The sequence below is a fragment of the Erythrolamprus reginae genome, chromosome 1, assembly GCF_031021105.1.
Source record: "Erythrolamprus reginae isolate rEryReg1 chromosome 1, rEryReg1.hap1, whole genome shotgun sequence".
NCBI lineage: Eukaryota > Metazoa > Chordata > Lepidosauria > Squamata > Dipsadidae > Erythrolamprus > Erythrolamprus reginae.
Window position 1 is genome coordinate 149,231,085 of NC_091950.1, and position 23,321 is coordinate 149,254,405.

Consider the following 23,321-nt stretch of genomic DNA (forward strand, 5'->3'; position numbering starts at 1 on the left):
TATTCCTGTTATTTCTTGCCTGAAAGTGAAGTCACTCAAATTCATGTATTTATACTGCTCAAAAAAAATAAAGGGAACACTCAAATAATACACCCTAGATCTGAATGAATGAAATATTCTCAAGGAATGCTTTGTTCTGTACAAAGTTGAATGTGCACAACAGCATGTGAAATTGATTGTCAATCAATTCCTAAGTGGACAGTTTGATTTCACAGAAGTTTGATTTACTTGGAGTTATATTGTATTGTTTAAGTGTGCCCTTTATTTTTTTGAGCAGTGTATAATGCTGGATGACATCCATTTAAACATGAACTGCTTCCATGTGGAAAATACAGATCACAAGCATTACGCAAGTCAGGTTCACACATATCTTAAAGATTTTACCAAGGGCATCCTAACTCAAAAAAAGTTTGTCTCTCATGAATTGGAAGGGATCCAATGGGATCTTGACAAACCCCTAATCATGCATAGGGGAGAGAGAGAAGGAGAGAAAGGGAGGGAGATAGGGAGGGTGGAAGGGAAGGAGGGAGGGAGAAAGAGAGACTGAGTTTGTTGGCAGCTGGTTTGTAAAGAGCTCAAATAGCGATCACTTGACCATAGGATGCTGTGACGATCTTAAACGCTTTAAATGCTTGACGGTTGCCAAATGCCCAAGTCACGACCATGAAGACGCTACAAAAGCTGTGCAATGTTATAGGAACTAGTTAGTTGGAAGTCTTCTCCTGCATCTCTGTCATAATTTTGCATAGTTGCCAAAGAAGTGATTAATAAGCAAGGACTACCCATTCCAGCCAATCTCAACCAAGATAGTTCTAGTCTTCCTACAGAGTTGATCTCATTCTCTGGCTTTACTTAGTGGGGTTGACATCACTCTTGCAAGTCTGACGGTGTCGTACTCCCCTTTCCCCCTCCCTTATAATCCAATAATTAGGGACCATCTGCTCTTCTTTCTCAAGGCTTAAAAAAAGCACTTCAGCTTCTTTTGCTAGGCTAATGATCCTGTCAAGGTCATCTTCTTTCCTTTCTATACATCTCAGCCCCATTATGTTTGGACAGGGGGGTTGTTCTCTTCCTACAATGTAGTGTAGTAGTCTTGTTTTTGCTTGCCATGTCACAGTTGAAGAGAAAGAGTTGTACCAAACAGGAAGATTAGAGGACCTCCCTCTTGCTTCATGCCATATATCCCTCCCTGTCTGACAGGTGGCTAATTCACCATTTTAAGCCCTTTCCTTGGGTCACCCAGTTCTGACCTATATAAGGGAGAATGATTAGTGACTCTTTTCCTACTGGAAACCTGTCAGGAAAACCAGGCTAGGAAGAAAAAGATACATCAATTCTTTTCTTAGACTTGGCCCACAATAGGGCAAAGCTTTTATCGGCCTCCTTTTCTTTACTGTTGCAGAATACCGGATCAGCAATAAAAGCAGCACAGTTTAAGCCAGCATGCATTCCTGCTGCTGGCTCAAGGTGAACAGGACTTTAACAAAGCTCTCCTGGGAAGTCCACGATGATAGAGAACATTAAAAGGATTTTGCTCTGTCGGGGTAGGCTGGATTCCTTACAAGGCAGAGGTAGATTATAAGGTGAGACCTGAGCAAATCACAGTCGTAAAAATAAATAAACAAGCAAAATAATACAATTAGTATTCTTTAAAAAATAATAATAATAAATATACTAGTGGAAAACAATGTTTGTGTCCAAATCCTGTTCTGCATAGAAGTAAGAGATGGTTGGTAGAAAAATAATATCTTAATTCTTCTTCATTCACCCTCATTCTCCAAACCAAAGGGGGCAGAGAAGGAAGAGTTGCATTGGTGTGATGCAGAAATGCAATTTAATCGTTCTCGGTTGCCAACTCCCCTATCTGAATGTGGACGAAGAGTGATGCTGGGGAGATCCCAGTGCCGTCCTTAGAAAGAAGATGGATGTGGCGGTATCCTGTATGGGGAAAAGAACGTGCAAAAAAAGAGGCTGGTTATAAGTAGGACAAGGTCAATTTCCTTTTCTGTCTTGCCCGTCTAACACAGTGGTTCTCAACCCTTGGGGGTCGAATGACCGTTTCACAGGGATTGATTTCCCCCAACCCATTTGTCACAAGGGTTATTATTATTTTTATCCCCAGGACTTGGTGTGAAGTAACTCCACCTCTTGGCTAGTGTAATATGGAGTCCCATACCTGCTTTGACACTGGTGAGAGGTAGTGTATACTGCCCCACAAAGTCATTCCGAGATGCCTTGTCGTAATCTTCCACCACAAAACGTAGCAGGGCCAGTTCCGGGACCCATAGGTAGAACCGAAAAGATTCACCCCAAAGTGGGTTAAAACCTGTTTAAGAATTTTGAAACAAAAGGGAAGATGCCATCACTAAATGGTATTTCAGTGTCTCTTTTAACTCTTCCTTAGACCAGTGTTTGTCAAACTCAACAACTTTAAAATGTGTGGACTTCAACTCTTAGAAGCATCCACTCATTATCTTAAAGTTACTGAAACTTCCCTCTTCTATCCCTTCAAGAAAGCAGAACTCTTGAAACAGGCAGCATTTCAAAAGGAACCTTTTTTGGTAGATACTCTATTATATTCTATTATTAGATTTGTATGCCGCCCCTGTCCGAAGACTCGGGGTGGCTCACAACAACGATAAAAACAATATTATACAGGCACAAATCTAATATTAAAAAAAAACAAAAACCCTATCATAATTAAAAGCCAAACAGCACATACATACCAAACATAAATTATAATAAGCCTGGGGGAAAGGTGTCTCAAATCCCCCATGCCTGGCGGTATAGGTGGGTCTTAAGTAGTTTACGGAAGACAAGGAGGGTGGGAGCAGTTCTAATCTCCGGGGGGAGTTGATTCCAGAGGGCCGGGGCCACCACAGAGAAGGCTCTTCCCCGGGGGCCCGCCAGACGACATTGTTTAGTCAACGGGACCCGGAGAAGGCCAACTCTGTGGGACCTTATCGGCTGCTGGGATTCGTGCGGTAGCAGGCGGTTCCGGAGGTACTCTGGTCCAATGCCATGTAGGGATTTAAAGGTCATGACCAACACTTTGAATTGTGACCGGAAACTGATCAGCAGCCAATGCAGGCCACGGAGTGTTGTAGATACGTGGGCGAATCTGGGAAGCCCCACGATGGCTCTCGCAGCCGCGTTCTGCACGATCTGGAGTTTTCAAAGGTAGCCCCATGTAGAGAGCGTTGCAGTAATCGAACCTCGAGGTGATAAGGGCATGAGTGACTGTGAGCAATGACTCCCTGTCCAAATAGGGCCGCAACTGGTGCACCAGGCGAACCTGGGCAAACCTCCTCGCCACAGCCGAAAGATGATGTTCCAATGTCAGCTGTGGATCGAGGAGGACGCCCAAGATGCACACCCTCTCTGAGGGGGTCAATAATTCCCCCCCAGGGTACTGGACGGACAGATGGAATTGTCCTTGGGAGGCAACACCCACAGCCACTCAGTCTTGTCTGGATTGAGTTTGAATTTGTTGACACCCATCCAGTCCCCAACAGCCTCCAGGCACCGGCACATCACTTCCACTGCTTCGTTGACTGGACATGGGGTGGAGATGTATAACTGGGTATCATCCGCATATTGATGATACCTCACCCCATGTCCTTGGATGATCTCGCACAGCGGTTTCATGTAGATATTAAATAGCAGGGGGGAGAGGACCGACCCCTGAGGCACCCCACAAGGAAGAGACCTAGAGGTCGACCTCTGACCCCCCACTAACACCGACTGTGACCGACCGGAGAGGTAGGAGGAGCAAGATAGTGATAGTAAGAGGAATAGGCAGGATCTGAAGTTCTCGCTCAAAATTGTTAGGTTAAACATTGTAGAAACCCCTCCCCTCTGTCCAGTCTGAGGTGAAACAATCCACAGGTGTGAAGGTTATTATGGGAACCTCAAGCTGAGAAGGTGATAAGAAGTTGTTCTCAGGAACTGATGGTTGTGAACTGCCCAGAGGTGGGCAACTATATGAATTGAATGAAATGAAATCAAAATAAGGGAATTGTGTAAGATCTAAAGCCCAGCTTCCTTCATCTCTACAGTAAGACTGGCTTACCATTGTTGTCAATATATCTGGTTTCCTGCTTGGCACTGTCAGAAGGGATGCCATGAATCTCCACGCGCACAAATGGATCCACAATGGAGCCTTCTTTGCTGTTGGGAATCTTGGGCAGCTGCTGCCCACTAATGATCTGAAAGAGAAGATCGAGCGATCTTGAAACTCATGTCAAAGCTACAAGGCAGAACTTGCAAAGCACTAACTGCTAACACTTGCAACATGCTGCTCCACAAAGAGAGCAACTCTTCAGGAATCCTAGAATCGCCAAAACGTCTTTTGTACCCAGCTGCCGGTTGACCCCAGAAGTACCTCTTTTGAATTGGCATTGATGTTACTGAACCAACCATTGCTTTGGCAAATGCTCTCAAAGGTCTACACCAGTGTTTCCTTTGAGTACAGAAATTGGAGGGTCTGCTAGATCAGCGGTGCCCAATCTTTCTGGTACCATGGACCAGTTTGGCAGGAAAAATTGTCTCCCACAAACTGGGAGGGGATTGTTTCACATACAACCTAGATCCTCTGCATGGGCAGATAAAGCTTCGCTTGCTTGTTGTTGTTATTATTATTATTATTATTATTATTATTATTATTATTATTTAAATTTGTATGCCGCCCCTCTCCATAGACTCGGGGTGGCTCACAACAATAGTGGCAAAACAATGTAATACAAATCTAATAATTTAAACTAAAAACCCATAATTTAAAACCATGCACACAACACACCATACATAAACAATATAGGCTGGGGAAGTTATTTCAGTTTCCCCATGCTTGACAGCAGAGGTGGGTTTTAAGGAGTTTACGAAAGGCAAGGAGGGTGGGGGCAATTCTAATCTCTGGGGGGAGCTGGTTCCAGAGGGTCGGGGCCGCCACAGAGAAGGCTCTTCCCCTGGGACCTGCCAGACAACATTGTTTAGTTGACGGGACCCGGAGAAGGCCAAATCTGTGGGACCTAATCAGTCGCTGGAATTGTTGCTTGTGAGACCCAGGTCCTAAAGGTGCTTTTTCAAGAGGCAACTGGACGTTCTGGTTTTTCTTTGAAGGTGTTTTGCTTTTCATCCAGGAAGCTTCTTCAGCTCTGATGGGATGGTGGGAAATGGAAGGATTTATGCTCTTCACCTGCAGTTCAACTACTGAAGCTGCCAGGTTAGTGGGAAAATGACTGCTACAAGACAGCACCTTAGGTGACAGAACCAATCTCAGCCCAGACCACATATGTGCCATGCTGAACCTCTGCTTGACCATGACATATTTTAAATACAATGAAGGTTTCTATAGACAAAAAACATAGTTATGCCATGGGTTCACCTGTGTCCCCCAGTGTGGCCAATCTCTACACGGAAGAGGTAGAAACCAGAGCCTTAGATTTCTTCACAGGAATTCCACCCACTCTCTGGCATAGGTATGGGGACAATACTTGGGCCAAGATCAGGGGCGGATTGCTATGATCACCACTGCTACCAGTATGCTGTGCATGCAGCTTTAGTTATCTTGCATGTGCGCATGCGCTATGCATGTGCATCTCCAGTGTGTTTTTGCTTCTGTGCATGCACAGGATGCAAAAATGAGCTGAAATCTCATGAGAGGACACGTGTGTGTGTAAGATTTTGGTGATTTTTTGCTTCCATGCATGTGTCCCCTCGCGAGATTTTGCTTCTGCACATGCGAACGAAGTAAAAATTATGAAAAATTGGGAAAAAAAGATGGCGGTGGCCATAGGACTGCCACTGGAATGGTCGTGCATAAATTGCACAATCTGAAGTTAGTTGGGGGAAAGATCAAAAGCAACATGAGAAAATATTATTTTACTGAAAGAGTAGTAGGTCCTTGGAACAAACTTTCAGCAGACATGGTAGATAAATCCACAGTAACTGAATTTAAACATGCCTGGGATAAGTGGTACCTCGAGATACGAGTTTAATTCGTTCCGGACCTGGGCTCTTAAGTCGAGCAGCTCTTATCTCGAACGACTTTTCCCCATAGGAATTAATGTAAATAATTTTAATTGGTTCCAGCCCTCAAAAAACTCACAAAGTTAGTCTAAATTATGCAGAAAGACATGTTTTTAATGAAGAAATGTACATGTACATATAAATGAATAATGAAGTTTCTTTCACTTAACTTGTAAACTTTCTTAAACTTTTAAATTTACATATGTTCAACTTCTCTGCCACCCAATCCTGTAGGACAGAGGTCCCCAACCCTTTTTGCACCAGGGACCGGCTTTAAGCGATCAAGAGAGGAATGGGTGAATGAATGGACGGAGGGTGGGAAGGAAGGAAGGAAAGAGGGAAGGGACAGGAACAGAGGAAGGAAGCAAGGAAACTTATGAAAGGGGAGAGTAAGAGAGGAATGAGTGAAGGGAGGGAGGGAGGGAAGAAGGTGGGAAGGAGAAAGAAAAGAAGAAATAGAGGAAGGGAAGGTAAAAGAGAGAAAGAAAAAGAGCAAGAAAGAAAGCTGCAAGCACCCCCCCGAGCCCCCCAGGCCGGCTGCAACCTTTTAAAAAATGCGCGCCGCTTCGCAGCTGTCTCCTGAAGCCGAACGCGGAAGTTAGCGTTTGGCTTCAGGAGACAGCTCCTTGGCGCTTGTATCTCGAATTTGGGCTTGTAAGTAGAACAAAAATATCTCTCCCCTCCCAGCTCTTATCTCGAGTTGCTCTTAAGTAGAGCAGCTCTTATGTCGGGGTTCCACTGTATATCCATCCTAAGATAAAATACAGGAAATAGTATAAGGGCAGACTAGATGGATCATGAGGTCTTTTTCTGCCATCAGTCTTCTATGTTTCTATGTTTCTATGTACCTCTACTTACGAACTTAATTCGTTCCATGACCAGGTTCTCAAGTAGAAAAGTTTATAAGAAGAAGCAATTTTTCCCACAGGAATCAATATAAAAGCAAATAATGTGTGCAATTGGGGAAACCATAGGGTGGGTGGAGGCCCTGTTTCCTCGCACGAGATTCCTAGAGAGGCCCCATGGAGGCTTCTCCCTGCCTTTTCCAGCCCTGTTTCCTCCCACGAGATTCCTAGAGAGGCCCCACTGAGGCTTTCCCCCACCTTTTCCGCCCTGTTTCCCCCAAGGAGATTCCTAGAGAGACCCCACTGAGGCTTCTCCCTGCCTTTTCTGGTTATAGTTTTGGAGGCTCAGGTTTGTAAGAGGAAAATGGTTCTTGAGAAGAGGCAAAAAAATCCTGAACACCCGGTTCTTATCGAGAAAAGTTCATTAAGTATAGGAGTTCTTAGGTAGAGGACGTACCACTGTATTCTTTTGTGCTGCTAGCAAACACTCCTGAAAGAGGAGATGTAAACAAACAAAAGTAAATGACTGACTTGATTGGAGAGAGAGGTGTAGGGTGGTAGCAGTAATAAGAAAAGAGAAGATGGAAAAAAAGGTACTCTTCCCTTTAGGTACTGTTTTCATTTTTGCCTTTTGCCATGTGTTACTTCTCCCCCACTCCCCCATTTCAGTCAACATAAAATAAAGCTCTCCCCAAATTTACTGTAGCTCCTTAGTTAATTTCCTCATATGTAGATTTTCTCATGTAAAAGAAAGGACACCCCAATAGAAATTGCACATATATCGGGGAAATTTAAGGCGAAATTCTTTTAAAGTATAACTACAGTATTGATTTTATTGGTTGTTGTGGACTTTACTGAGCCATAACGCTATAGTGACAAATATGTATAAATATAATTTTAAGAATCTGCGGTTGGGCGGAACTCTATGATCATTGGCCTGGCTGAGTATGAGGAAGATACATATTTTTTTTAATCTCCCCCAAATCTTTAAAGTTAAAGTGTGGGTACAGACACATACAGTACCTTAATTATTAAGCTCAAGGGGTTACCTTCACCCCTGCTTTGGGGGTCCTCGGGGCTGAAGAGCGTCTCTTTTTCCCTCATGAAACCTGGCTTCAGTATATAACCACAGTGGCCATTTTGACTAAAAAGTCCATCATACAAGTCCATCTCTGTACCAGCCGTTTGAAAATTCAGGGCCACTGAAATGAAGAAGATCAGAAAGAACAGTTATTTTTTGTTATTTACTTTTTACCTTAGAACCTCAGACCTATCCTCCATAAAGGGATCTCCAACCTTGGCAACTTTAAGACTTGTGTGGACTTCAATTCCCAGAGTTCCTCGCTGGCTGAGGAACTCTGGGAATTGAAGTCCACAAGTCTTACAGTTGTTACGGTTGCAGACCCCTGCTCAGAGGTGGGTTCTGTTTTTTTTTGTTTCTAGTTTGCTCCTTGATGTGCATGTGCAGAAGCAAAAAACAGCTTCTGTGCATGAGCAGAAGCAAAAAGCAAGAGGGCGGCTCCTATGGCGCCACTGAGTCAGTTCAGGGGCATGACAGGCCTGGGTCCCTGCCGGTTCTAACAACCCAGGCTGCCAAGTTACTACTGGCTCCATAGTACTTCCACATAAGCATCAATTGAGAGAAGAGACCAATGAAAAAACAATAGAGGAACATCACTTTTTTCTCTGCAATGCAAACTAAGTCCCAGTCTAACACACTGATCAAATTCACACAATATATTAAGCCCTAATGTGGATTGCTTCTTGTGCTATGCAAATCCAGGCAACTTATGGTTCAATAAACCATAATGCAGCAGAGAATAATTCACATGATATGTGAAATCATCTGCATTGAATCATGAGTGTGGGCACACATGTGCACCCTATCCAGTCATGGGCTGCTGCCCATGTGGGGGGGGGGGAGGAAATGCAGTGGGGGTAGCAAAAATGAAGCTTACATATAGTAGATAATGTATATTTTTGAATGCCTAATATGTGATGACATATATACATATAGGATTAAATAGTATATTTTGGATGTTCAGTAATAGTAAATATCTTGTATCTCTTTGAGGCGAGGAGAGGCCAAACCTTTGACATGTGTGACGTCAAGTTGACCACCTTTAAGCCAATCGCATGACCTTTAAGCCACCCCAGTCACAAGATTGCCAAGCCACTCCCACCTGGTCACATGGCCAGCAAGCCACTCCCACCCAGTCATATGACCATTAAGCCACACCCACAAAGTAAGTCACACCCACAGTGTGGTAGTAAAACTTTTTGTGGCCCTTCACTGGCCCTATCACAAGTGCGCATACACTTTCAGCACTCAAGGGAAAAAACGTTCGCCATCACTGATCTAAACTCTACTCCCCTTGGCCCTTGTCTTGCTCATCTATACATACAAGAGGGAAAAAAGGAGGAGGAGGAGAAGGTGGGAGGGAGAGGAGGAAAAGGAGGATGTTCCTTTCCCATATAAAAAGCAACTCTATAAAAATTAGTCTAGCACTGTTCACTCAGGCCCTAAAGTGCAAAAACAAATAATATGAAAAGAGTGAAATTTCATATACAGTACCTTCACAAATGATATTCCTAATCTATTCAGTGTATAATATAAATGATGTAGCACAAATGAATGACTTTGCCCTAGGCCTAGGGGGGGGGGGGAAACTGTTCATAATTTGTTTTTCAACAAAGTAGGACCAAATGCTGGTAAAATGGTTGGAGATGTCATTTATGATGGATAATTGTAAATAAGAGCTGAAGAAATCAGACACTGGGTCGGATCAAATGCCAACATCGTTCATCATCTCATGTCTGAGGAGACCAGAAATATGAAGGACATGGCACAATAGCCCGCTCCTTCCACTGTGCTCCATCAAATTATATTCATGGGTAGGGTGTATTCACCCTGATAGTGGTAGATAACCACTAATGGCTTCTAATAGCCTCGTGGCTTTATTTTATTTTTTATTCATTTGTCCAATACACAAATACATAGGAAGAAAAATAGACATGTGATAATATAAAAGAGGGTGAAAGTGAACTTAGAGGAGAGGATTTATGAAAGGAAGAGAATATATAAGATAGGTGAGAGAAAGGAAAGACAATTGGACAGGGGACGAAAGGCACACCAGTGCACTTACTGGCCTCTTAGGAACCTGGAGAGGTCTTTACCTTCTTTTAAAACTGCCTACCTTGCCGATCATTTTACCATCTCTTGTGATCATCTATTGAGGCTGTTTGAAGGCCACTCAGTAAGGGCATCTTAACAAGGTCAGAGGTAGGCAAAGTGGGCTCTTCTATGTCTTGTGGACTTCAAAATTCCTGAGCCAATCTTGCTAGCTTAGGAATTCTGGGAGTTGAAGTCCACATGTCATAAAAGAGCCATCTTTGCCTACCCCTGGTCTTGGTAAAAGTGTCAGTGTGCCTTATACTGGCTTTCAAGCAACCTCACCATTACACCCTCTTCATCTTCTCCTTGTCCCTTTCCTCTTTTTTCATACCCAATTGACACCCCACATTCCACATCGCCTGGGGGTTGAAATTGGAGGAGTCCGTCCGTAGCCCACTGGGGAAGATCCGTGTCAGTTGCCAAGAATTATGGCGGACAAAGTCATTCCCTAGGAGAGATAGTGCACCAATTGTTAGGAATTCGGTAAAAGCAACAATGATTATTTAGATAATTAATTAAAAATACTAGCAGGATTTTAATACTGGAATACCTAGCATTTGTTGAGAAAGCCCCCCCCCCCCAATGTGCTATGCTAGGCCTCAGGACAAACTTACAAAAAGAGACCCCCTCTTATCGGAGCTTTGAGAAAGGGTATGTAGAAAACCTTAATGTGAGGAGAATACTTACTTACTTACTTACTTACTTACTTACTTACTTACTTACTTACTTACTTACTTACTTACTTACTTATTATTTTGTCCAATACACAATGAGAGTTTTAGTGGGTATATATCTATATACACATAGTAAAATACATATTTAATAACAAAAGAAAGAAACTACATATTTCTTGCATCCTTTCCAAGGCCTGATAGGTACTGTTACTTGTAAATTGCAGAATCTTCCAGTTTTAGTAAAAATTCATTTTAACCAGTGCTGTAAGTCTAATTAGGGCTGAAATTACCTCATGGATGAATAACAAACACATGGTGAGAGTTCTCAGTTTACATAAATTGAGGATGATCATCAATTATCATCATCACAATCATCATCATTATATTAATATAATAATATTATTTACAATTGTATCACAGCAGTCAGTTGTTTCACTAGATTTGGCATTAATTACTAGTCAAGCCCCACCCAAGGGCTTAAGACATCTTAATATATTTTATGTGCAGAACCGAGTAGTGTGGCTTTCTGCATTTGACTGATGGTGATTTTGTCAATTTTGGGCTGTTTAAATGTGATTCAAGTGCTTTTGGGGCAGAACCCAGTGTTCCAATCACCACTGGAATTACCACTGTTTGTCTGTGCCATAATCGTTGAATTTCGGTTTTTAAGTCCTGATATTTTGCAATTTTTTCATGTTCCTTTTTATCAACCCTGCTGTCTCCTGGTATTGCAATGTCGATGATAGCCATCTTATTTTTCTCAACCAGCATAATGCCTGGTGTATTATGCGCCAGTACCTTTTCTATCTGTATGCGAAAAACCCACAAGATCTTGACCAACTGATTTTCAGCGACTTTTTCAGGCTTGTGTTCCCACCAGTTTATAGTAGTATGGATGGTTATGGTTTTGGCATAAATTTCAATGGATCATTTGTGCAATGACATGACATGACTGATAGGGAATGACTGATTGACATGACTGATAGGGAAACCTTTACCTTTATTTATGGCACTTTACATACTTTAATTTTCAATCTGATACAAAATTACAGTAGAACCTCGGGTCACAACCATAATTCGTTCCATAACTTTGGTTGCAAACCAATTTGCAAACCCAAACCTAATTTTGGAAATTTGATGCTTACCAAAAAAAAAAAAGTGCAGAAGGGGAAATAAGCTGGGGGGAAAATGTTAATTTTTTTGGCCAGAACCTAATTTGGTTGTGGTCAAAAGCATTAAAATGTGACCAGTGGTTCTACTGTACTGGAATTGCAGACTGCCTATATCTGCTGTATTCTAACAGTATAGAGGAAGTTGAAAGAGCAAGAATAGCATTTGGTAGAATTGTGTACCCATTAATCCTTGGCCCAAACATTTTGCCTGCCGGCAGATTTCATTCCCACTTTCTCACCAGCTTCTCGGATGAGTTTGCGAGCTTTGGATTCCGTGAAGGAAGACATCTCATATGACTTGTAGTGGCTGCAAGAATGCTGGAAGCTGCAGAAAGGTACACTCTTACAGTAGATAATGCAATCCGAAAGCTCCTTGGAGAGGGAATTTTTACCTTTCTGGATAAAAAAATACAAAGTTTATCTGCAAATTATTAATAAATAATACTCCTGCCAAAAATGGGGAAAAGTATCCTCTCCCTTTTTTTTTGCATATGGAGTTTATCACCTTTGTAATTTCATGTGTTCAAGTTCTGGCTTTTACAGAACTGATCTCTCTAGCAGTGTAAATTCAGCAAAAAAACATGTGACACATACAGATAGAATTGTCGGCTATCAATAAAATTAACTGCCTTGGAAATGGCCCTGGGTTGGGCCAAGAGGCAAAAATAGGAGCTGTGATGTTCCTTCAATACACCAGGGTGATTCGACACAAAAATATGTAACCCTTCCCTGATGCAGAGCTGAAGGGATTGGATACTGTAGCCTAGAAGTTAATTCTCTGCCTTACAAGGCAAAGGTTGCAGATTCAAGTCCCAGTGAGGGTATGGATAGCTGATGAGGCCAAAATAAGGCCAAAATAGATCTATCCTAGTCTCCCTTAATTTTCAAATTCAGCAAAAAAACATGTGACATATATATGTATGGCTAGCTGATGAGGCCAAAATAAGGCCGAAATAGATCTATCCTAGTCTCCCTTAATTTTCAAATTCAGCTTAAACATGTGACACATACAGATAGAATTGTCGGCTATCAATAAAATTAACTGCCTTGGAAATGGCCCTGGGTTGGGCCGAGAGGCAAAACAGGAGCTGTGATGTTCCTTCAATATACCAGGGTGATTCGACACAAAATGTAACCCTTCCCTGGTACAGAGCTGAAGGGATTGGATACTGTAGCCTAGAGGATAATTCTCTGCCTTACAAGGCAAAGGTTGCAGGTTCAAGTCCCAGTGGGTATGGCTAGCTGATGAGGCCAAAATAAGGCCGAAATAGATCTATCCTAGTCTCCCTTAATTTTCAAATTCAGCTTAAACATGTGACACATACAGATAGAATTGTCGGCTATCAATAAAATTAACTGCCTTGGAAATGGCCCTGGGTTGGGCCGAGAGGCAAAACAGGAGCTGTGATGTTCCTTCAATATACCAGGGTGATTCGACACAAAATGTAACCCTTCCCTGGTACAGAGCTGAAGGGATTGGATACTGTAGCCTAGAGGATAATTCTCTGCCTTACAAGGCAAAGGTTGCAGGTTCAAGTCCCAGTGGGTACGGCTAGCTGATGAGGCCAAAATAAGGCCGAAATAGATCTATCCTAGTCTCCCTTAATTTTCAAATTCAGCTTAAACATGTGACATACACACACACACACACACACACACACACACACACACACACACACTCCAGCTCCTCAAGTATTGTATCCAAAATGGCTCTTGTTAAAATGTGATAGTGACACTTGGCTAGAAGCCACATTTGGCCAAAAGTGAGAGAGAAGCAAAATTTTGTCATGGCGAGAAGGGAAGGATTAAACCAGGGGTGAAATTCAGCAGGTTCTGACACATTCTGGAGAACGGGTAGCGTACATTTTGAGTAGTTCAGAGAACCAACAAATACTACGTCTGGCTGACCCCAGAGTAGGGTAGGGATGGAGATTTTGCAATATCTTTCCTCTGCCACACCCAGCAAGCCACACCCACAGAACCGGTTGGGGAAAATGTTGAATTCTACCCCTGGATTAAACATTAATAGTTAAATGAATGGAGACCATTTGAGGGTGAAATCAGCAGAAATATTGCTATTTCTAAGATTTACCAATGAATTTAGGTGGCACTTTGTGGAAGGTACAAAATAGAGATCCAGGTTGCCTTCTCTAATTGTAAATAGCAGGCTATCCAGGGGAGTGTCCACGTACCTTCTCTTTTCTCTTGTCTTCACTGCGCAAGGCTTCTTCTTCTATCTCATTTCCTTCCTCCTCAATAACCTCTTCCCGTTCAGGATGCTCACTCAGAGAATCTTCCAGGTATCCAATCTTCTTGCCCTTTAGAATGATCTTGCCCTTCAATTCCTGCACGTGGACATGTAAGCCAAATTGGAACAGGAAGATAATTCTATTGCTTTTGTCAGAAGCAGCTCAGCAAAGACCCCAAGCATTTGCACAAGAATGAGTTTTGATGGATGGCAAGATTGCTGAGTTCAGATACCTGTCAAAGCTTGCTATGACAAGCATTTTGCATCGGTGCATTCAAAAGACATCCAACTATTTCCTGGATAGTTTTCGATGCAGACTTTGCATTTTTCCAGAAAAGTAGTAAATCCCTCTTAAAAAGCAACCCAAAACACAACTTAGAGTACTACTTAGAACATGGGTGTCAAACTTGTGGCGTCACATTGCCGTCACTTGACGTATCACAACAATTTTCCCCTTCATAGAGCTGGAATAGATGTGGCCTGCATGTGATGCATCTATTTATTTATTTATTTATTTATTTATTTATTTATTTATTTATTTATTTATTTATTTATTTATTTATTTATTTATTTATTTATTTATTTATTTATTTATTTATTTATTTATTTATTTATTTATTTATTTATTTATTTATTTATTTATTTATTTATTTATTTATTTATTTATTTATTTATTTATTTATTTATTTATTTATTTTGTCCAATACACAATGAGAGCTTTAATAGGAAAGTGAACACAAGAACAAGGGGACACAATCTGAAGTTAGTTGGGGGAAAGATCAAAGGCAACATGAGAAAATATTATTTTACTGAAAGAGTAGTAGATCCTTGGAACAAACTTCCAGCAGACGTGGTTGGTAAATCCACAGTAACTGAATTTAAACATGCCTGGGATAAACATATATCCATTGTAAGATAAAATACAGGAAATAGTATAAGGGCAGACTACATGGACCATAAGGTCTTTTTCTGCCGTCAGTCTTCTATGTTTCTATGTTTAATGGGTATATATCTATGTACACATAGTAAAATACATGATGAAGGTTATAGAGGAGATGCTGATAGTAAAATATATCTAAGAAAGAATAGAAAAGAAGGTATAGTAATAGAACATATCAATGAAAGAATAGAAGAAGAGATATAGGAATAGAAGAAAGGTATAGGAGATATAGGAGAGCAATAGGACAGGGGACGGAAGGCACTCTAGTGCACTTGTACTCGCCCCTTACTGACCTCTTAGGAATCTGGAAAGGTCAACCGTAGATAATCTAGCCTGTGGGGTGCCAATTTGACACCCCTGACTTAGAGCATGCTGGCTGGGGACTTCTGGGAATTGAAGTCTACATATCTAGAGTTGATAAGATTGAGAAATCTTGGTTTAAAAATTCAAGAAGCAATGCTCCATGAAGCAGCAGAGAACCACTCTGCAGGGGTTTAGGACATTTAGCCTCTGCCAGTTGGATGAAGCTCTTTCCTCCGCAGCAGCTGATCGGCCGCTGCCTTCACTCCCTCGCCCAAAGGCCCCTAGCTCTTGGCCCCAGCCCTTTGGCCACAAAAATCCAAATTCAGCCACAGCCTTTTGGCTACATGGGACACTTCACCACCATCCAATCAGAATGGTTGTTACAAAATGCTACTGAGTTCCCTTTCCTCTCTATCATTCTGTAAGTCTCCTGAATGAGAAGGTGGGTCAGGTCAGACTAGATGGCCACTGAGGTCCCTTCCCTCTCTATCACTCTGCAAGTCTCCTGAATGAGAATGTGGAGTCAGACTAGATGGCCACTGAGTTCCCTTTCCTCTCTATCATTCTGTAAGTCTCCTGAATGAGAAGGTGGGTCAGGTCAGACTAGATGGCCACCAAGGTCCCTTCCCTCTCTATCATTCTGTAAGTCTTCTGAATGAGAAGGGGGTCAGACTAGAGGGCCACCGAGGTCCCTTCCCTCTCTATCATTCAATGTGTGTGTTTGTGTATGAAACAGCAAACTGTCCTATTCTTTCCTTCCAAAAGTAGCATTTTGTAACAACTGTTCTGATTGGATGGTGGCGAAGTGTCCCATGTGGCCAAAAGGCTGTGGCTGAATTTGGATTTTTGTGGCCAAAGGGCTGGGGCCAAGAGCTAGGGGCCTTTGGGCGAGGGAGTGAAGGCAGCGGCCGAGGAGCTGCTGCGGAGGAAAGAGCTTTATCCAACTGGCGGAGGCAAAAAGTCCCATTCCCCTCTGCAGTCCCGTCATCACCACCAGTCAACTGTTGGTTCAAGCTGATACAGATCTCCAAACTGACTGGTTTGATTGGAGGGCCACCTAAGAGCCTGGAAAGGCACAGATGGAGATACTGGTTGGAAAGACCTGAAATTTCCTGTTGCCTGGAAAATTTCCAACAGTCATGGAAAACAAGTCCAGGAAGGCAATGTGCCTACAACAGCTTAATGTTGTACAACAGCTTAAAGTTAGAGATGTGATCCTGATGCTATATCAACTGGGTCACCTGAGTGTACTGCTGATTCATTTTTCTGTTAAATGCATTTTTTCAGTGAAAAATTATATAAGGTGGGAAAACAGGATATTTTCAAGTTGTCTCATATGAACTGGACATGAGACAAAAAACACAGTATGAAAAACACAGTATGATGATGTAGCAGGGGGGAAAGTGTCGGGTTTGTGTTAGTTGTGGATATTTGCACTGCTGCAGATGTAAATCAAAAAAGGGTCTGTGTAAGCTCACTTTGTTGCTATAGTTTAGTCTAGGGGTTTTTATTATTATTACAATTGATAGATTCATTTAATGGAATTTTACTGTTTAATATTTGACTTTTTACTATATTACTGTATTATTTTATTGTTGTAAGCCGCCCTGAGTCCTATGAGATTGGGCAGCATATAAATCAAATAAATTAAATTATATCATATTGAATTAACTCTGACATTATTTGGGGCATTTCTATTTCTTCTTCCTCTCTTGGTTTTTGTACCATCTAGCTAGCCTGATGAAGAATTCTGAAAACTTCAATAACTTGTATTTAGTTGCTCAATATCCACCTGCTTATTTATGAATTTGAAAACACCTCCTCATTTTACAATCAAATTTAGTAAAGGGCCGGCCTGGATAAATCATTAGATGGAAGCTCTTAATCACTCTATGTTCTTACTTCAGGTGAAGGCAATTGCACAGGAACGAGGTCATCAATGGTGTTGATGAGGAGACGTTCTCCTAGGATGCCTTTCAGCAGCTGTGCCATGATGTCTTGTTGCTCTATGCTGCAGTGATTCTCAATGGATAGAATGATGGGGTAATCAGAAACCTGGATAAATAAGGGAACGATAGTCAGGTGTCTGGGAGATTAAAATTGAAGCACAGATATCAAAAGGGGACAGTGGAGTTATTGTAAAGATTACTGGAAACTGGTGGATATCCCTTTTATTTATTTATTATTATTATTATTATTATTTTATTGGATTTGTATGCCACCCCTCTCCGGAGACTTGGGGCGGCTAACAGCAATAATAAGACAGCATATAATAATCCAATACTAAAAACAATTAAAAACCCATTAATATAAAAACCAAACATACATACAGACATACCATGCATAAAATTGTAAAGGCCCAGTGGGAAAGAGCATCTCAATTCCCCCATGCCTGGCGGCAGAGGTGGGTTTTAAGTAGCTTACGAAAGGCAAGGAGGGTGGGGGCAATTCTAATCTCTGGGGGGAGTTGGTTCCAGAGGGCCAGGGCCGCCACAGAGAAGGCTCTTCCCCTTACTCGAAGCTGCCTTTTTACTCAGGAAATTTGAAGATAACCAAATTTCATGAAGATCCTTGGGATTATGGAATGATGTTATTGCAAGAAAGTTACAAAATTATAGTCAACTGTAACTGGAGGATCTGTGGTGAAACCTTGCTTAGATGTTCACAGAGTGGGCAAGAGAAGCCAAATAACAAAATGTCCATTATGATGTTTAAACACAAACTCCACCCCATGATATTTGCACCCTATGACAATCATTAGTGTTGCACCTGATGATTCTTGACAAATGCATCTTTTCTTTTATGTACACCGAGAGCATCTGCACCAAAGACAAATTCCTTGTGTGTCCAATCACACTTGGCCAATAAAAGAATTCTATTCTGTATGTATTTGTGTAAGGACATTGCAACACCCATCATTTTGAAATTGTTTGCATTAGGGACAACAGTAGTCTTGGGATAGGGGCCTTTGTCATTATGGCTCTCTAAACCTAGGTGCTAATTTAAAGAAGTTGTTTTTAGAACCTGGTGGGGCTTCACGTGACATAATTATTTCACTATAAGTCTTCTGATTGGAGAAATAGAAGAGAATATGTAGTTTAGGGCTGAACTGTGGAGTCCTTAGTGCTTTCTGAGCTTGGTTTTATTTATTAGATTTGTATGCCGCCCCTCTCTGTAGTTGGTTGTTTGCTTGTGGACTTTTCATTACCTGACTAGGTAAGTTCTTCAGTGCTACTGAAGAGAGCATTAAAAATGTTTGTTTGCTTATTTATCTATCTATCTGTCTGTCTGTCTGTCTGTCTGTCTGTCTGTCTGTCTGTCTGTCTGTCTGTCTGTTTATTTGTTTATTGATTTGATTTCTATGTTTAACACATAGTAGGAAGCACAAGAAGTTTTGCTTTGCAAATTGAAGCATTTTCACTAAAAGTTACCCCAAAATGCAGGAAACCTAGGCATTTTCCTCTATAAGGAATGGTTTTTAAGATTTAATTCTTAACTTTAATTAATTGGATTTCGATGTACACTGTCTTTTTTTATATGTTGTAAGCCGCCCCGAGTTCTTGGAGAGGGACAGCATATAAATCCGATTAATAAATAAAATAATAACAACAACAACAACAATAATATGGACTAGATCTCCAAGGCTACTTAAACACTTGTTCAAAAAGAGCTGAACCTAGAATTTACCTTGCAAAATGGCATTGTTCTATGCTATTCTGCTCAAGCCTAATAAATTCATACTTTTATCATTACCATCCTGCTTGCCCCCTACAGGGGTTGCTTTTGATAGAAGCATGCAACGTACCCAGAAGGCATATTTTTCAAGAGTTGTCACAACATCACGGAACGGGATCTTAGAAGTGAATGTGTAGCCATGATAGACAATTGGTTCTCCATTCGATCCATCCCAACAATCAACCTCTAAACACCGGCAGCCCCGTTTGAGAGCCCTGCAAGGAGGGGAAAGCAATTAATTGGCCCTTCGCCTCTGAGATACAGAATGCAGTGTTGGCAGTTTCCCCAGCTGCTACCTGACTGGAGAGTGAACATGGAGAAATGTTATTCTTTTTTTTTTTTTAATCTATACCTAACACCTTTCTTGCTTCCCTATTCTACAGGCAGCCGGTGGAACGGCATGATAGAACTGCCCTGCAAAACACTGGGAAAATCCCCAAGTGCCAATCAAAAAAAATTAACTGGTTCGATCAGATGCCTGGTGGGGAGATTATCTTAATTGTTCCACTTTTGAAAACGTCTGAGAAATTTAGTAATTTGGTCCAGAATGCAGCCACGTGAGTGGTTGTGAGTGCACCTCACATAACGTCAATCCTCCACGAGCTGCACTGGCTCCCTATTGGTCTCCAGGCTCAATTCAAGGTGTTGGTTATTACCTTTAATGCCCTACATGGCTCTGGGCCAGGTTATCTCCGAGACCGCCTCCTCCCTCATAGTTCCCAGTGACCAATAAGATTCCGCAGAGCTGGTCTTCTCCAGGTGTCATCAGTAAACAGTGTCAGCTGGTGGGCCCGTGGAGAAGGGCCTTCTCTGTGGCTGCCCTGGCTTTCTGGAACCAACTACCCCCTAAGATCCCAACTGCCCCCACTCTATTGACCTCCTGGAAAGCATTGAAGACCTGGCTTTCCGGCAGGCTTGGGGCCCTTGATCTCGCAATTTTACGAGGTCCCACCTTGAATAATTTTTAAAACTGTCTTTATCTTAAACTTTTATGATGTTTTTAAATGTATTTTACATCCTGTTGTAAGCTGCCTGAAGTCCTTCGGGAGTAGGGTAGCATAGAAATAAAATAAAATTAAACAAACAAATCAAATCAAATTCTTTTGTTAAATATTAACAAAACTAATATCACTAAAAAAACTATTGATGCAGCTGATTTCTCCTCCCTCCTTTCATTTTGATACCTGATGTATCCTTCAACACTGCTTTGTCCTCGCAGCTGGTCTTCAATCAGATATGTGTTGTGAGAGGAAGAGATAAAATAGTGGCAGAGAGGCTGAGACATATCCTGGAAGATCTTCCTGTGCTCAGGGTTGAAGATGGAGCCATCTGGTGAGCAGAGATACATGAGGAATCCATCTGGGCTCAGGATGTGTCGGGTTTTACCTGTCGGAAGAAAAGGTTGGTGGAGAGGAACAGAAATGGATAGGCCTTTCAAAACAAAGGCCCTGCTAAGGAACTCCGCAGTCTGCATTGGTTGCCGATCAGTTTCCGGTCACAATTCAAAGTGTTGGTTATGATCTATAAAGCCCTGCATGGCATCAGGCCAGAATACCTCTGGGATCGTCTTCTGCCGCACGAATCCCAGCGACTGGTTAGGTCCCACAGAGTCGGCCTTCTCCAGGTCCCGTCAACTAAACAATGTTGTCTGGCGGGATCCAGGGGAAGAGCCTTCTCTGTGGCGGCCCCGACTCTCTGGAACCAACTCCCCCCAGAGATTAGAATTGCCCCCACCCTCCTTGCCTTTCGCAAGCTCCTTAAAACCCACCTCTGTCATCAGGCATGGGGGAATTGAGATATTCCTTTCCCCCCAGGCCTATACAAGTTATGCACTTGTTTTGTTTTTTAATAAGGGTTTTTTTAAATGATTTTTTTCATTATTAGATTTGTAATATATTGTTTCTATTGTTGCTGTGAGCTGCCCCGAGTCTGTGGAGAGGGGCGGCATACAAATCTAATAAATAAATAAAATAAATATTATTTCCCAATAATAATAATAATAATAATAATAATAATAATAATAATAATAATATTATTATTATATTGAACTAAATAAAGAGTACAAAGCAGGAAAGAACAGGTCTTAGAAGTCTCTATGACAGTGGAGACATGTAACTGTTACAAAACAGCAACACTGGTTTGGAGGAATTCTGGGAACGCTAGACAGTCACACCTTGGATGTATCATTGAGTCACGGTTGGGTTCCTCTCGGTCCGGACCAGATCGCCCGAACCGAACCAGCCTGTGCATGCCGCCATCTTTTTTTCAGAATTTTTGGCCATTTTCCCCCTCTATTCGGATGGTTCTCCTTGTCCTCTGCTTTGCAGAAAGCCCTTCCGGCCACCCCCAGGTTAATTCCGACCTTTATTTCTTCACCTGAATCACAGCTGAGCAGCTCCTCAGCTGTGTTTCAGGCTGTAACCACTTTCTGAGCATGCACGGAAGTGAATTTGCACGAGGGAAACGTTGCGATGTGAACCAGCGGCGAAGGTAAGTGTAACCCACCCCTCCGTTGAGCACTTCAGCGACAACTTATTATTGGATGTTGAGCTAGTGAGCCATCCGTTCTCCTTTTGTTTCCCCACCCACTCACCAGTCTCAGATGGTTCGTATCTGTCAATCAGTTCCATTGCAAGCTCATCGGTGCCATTAGCCTCCATCTGCTCCTGTTGCAAGAAGTCCACAAATTCCAAGAGGGTCAGCTTCTTCCCATCTTCAGAGTACTCCTGGAAAATCTCAAGCACCTCGTCCCGCTGAGTTAGTGCTTTGTAGAACAGCACAAATTCCTCTCCTTCCAGAGACCCTGTTTCCGATTTGTCAGCCATCTGTAGGGAATGGAGGGCTATGACCAACAGTTTCCTTGTGCAGGAAGTACAACAACACAATCAAACTGAGGCAAACAAGGCCTTCTGCCCACTGTGGGACCCAGTGGAATTAAGGGCCTTTCTCCACTTGGATTTAAGAGCAAATATCTCCAGGCAATGTCTTCCCCCTCCCCCTACTAGTTTCCATAATGCTGCTTTCATCTCATCTTGAATCCATGAATGAGACAAGTTTCAACCACTCATATTGAGGTTAAACTAATGTTTTCCTTCATCTTCTTAAAAATTGAATCATTGTGTGTGTGTGTGTGTGTGTGTGATGATTCCTGAGATTAGGAAACCTGGATTTGAATAAATATTAACGAAGTACCATATTTTTCAGAGTATAAGACACATCTTCCCTTCCCCCTCCCCAAAAGAGGGTGAAAACTTGGGTGTAGCCCTGCCAAGTCACCCCCACCCTTTGGCTTCTGCCTCCCCGCAATTTGCCTCCTTGCAGCAAACAGCGCAGAGCCTGATTAACACAAGCAACTGATTATCTGCCTCCTGATCATCAACTGATTCAGGCTGCAGACAGGCGGCAATAGGCCATGAAACTGTTAGCTGCTTGTGCTAAAACTAAAAGTGAAACTAAAACTACAAGGAGGCATATTGCTGGGAGGGAGAGGCAGAGTTTTATTTTCTTATGCTAAGGAGGTTGTGCCAAAAATGGCTGTTTGTTGTTTGCTGCAAGGAGATATAATAATAACCATAAATGCCTATAGAACAGTGGTTCTCAACCTGGGGGCCGGGACCCCTTTGGGGGTCAAACAACTGTTTCCCAGGGGTCACCTAAGACCTTGGGAAAAGACAAATTTTGTGTTAGGAACTAAAGCTTCTATTCTGGCGCCTTGGAACATATTTTTATAATCCAACCAATCAGGCGTTTACAGGGGAGGTGTCCCTCTGACCTCTTGCCAATCAGCTTAAAGATCTGTTGGGAGAATTGTTGCTAGACATATGGTTTGGGGTCACCACAACATGAGGAACTGTATTAAGGGGTCGCAACATTAGAAAGGTTGAGAACCACTGCTATAGAATGTTCAAATTGTTACACTTAATTTTTAAAGACTGCTTTATTATTGTTCTAGACAACTTAGCAAAATAAATGCTCCATCTGAAGAGGCCCAGTACTATTATATCTTATTTTAAATAGCAGAGAATAACTATACTTCCAGAAAGCCACATCAATTTTAACAGCATCTGTACAAGAATAGTCTGAAATGTAACAGTGTCCCATTTTAGTATTAAGATAAGACAGCTGAGTTCGACCCTGACTTAGTCATGTTTGGACTAGATCTATTTCAATAATTGGGAGGAGTTAGTGTGACTACATTTTAA

At 42.0% G+C, this 23,321-nt stretch overlaps 1 protein-coding gene across 1 annotated transcript in view; it reads right to left on the reverse strand.

Annotated features, from left to right (window-relative positions):
* Positions 1 to 1,337: 1,337 nt before the first annotated feature.
* The window catches only part of PLCD4 (phospholipase C delta 4), a 58,272-nt gene continuing 36,288 nt past the window's right edge, over positions 1,338 to 23,321 (reverse strand). Inside the window, exons 7-17 of the mRNA XM_070736717.1 lie at positions 21,713 to 21,944; positions 20,304 to 20,505; positions 19,190 to 19,334; positions 17,287 to 17,439; positions 14,086 to 14,238; positions 12,133 to 12,289; positions 10,379 to 10,495; positions 7,896 to 8,074; positions 4,073 to 4,208; positions 2,177 to 2,326; positions 1,338 to 1,938 (exon numbers count right to left, since the gene is read on the reverse strand). Of these exons, the coding sequence (XP_070592818.1) occupies positions 1,835 to 1,938; positions 2,177 to 2,326; positions 4,073 to 4,208; positions 7,896 to 8,074; positions 10,379 to 10,495; positions 12,133 to 12,289; positions 14,086 to 14,238; positions 17,287 to 17,439; positions 19,190 to 19,334; positions 20,304 to 20,505; positions 21,713 to 21,944 (1,728 nt within the window). The 3' untranslated portion in view covers positions 1,338 to 1,834. The remainder of the gene's footprint in view (positions 1,939 to 2,176; positions 2,327 to 4,072; positions 4,209 to 7,895; positions 8,075 to 10,378; positions 10,496 to 12,132; positions 12,290 to 14,085; positions 14,239 to 17,286; positions 17,440 to 19,189; positions 19,335 to 20,303; positions 20,506 to 21,712; positions 21,945 to 23,321) is intronic.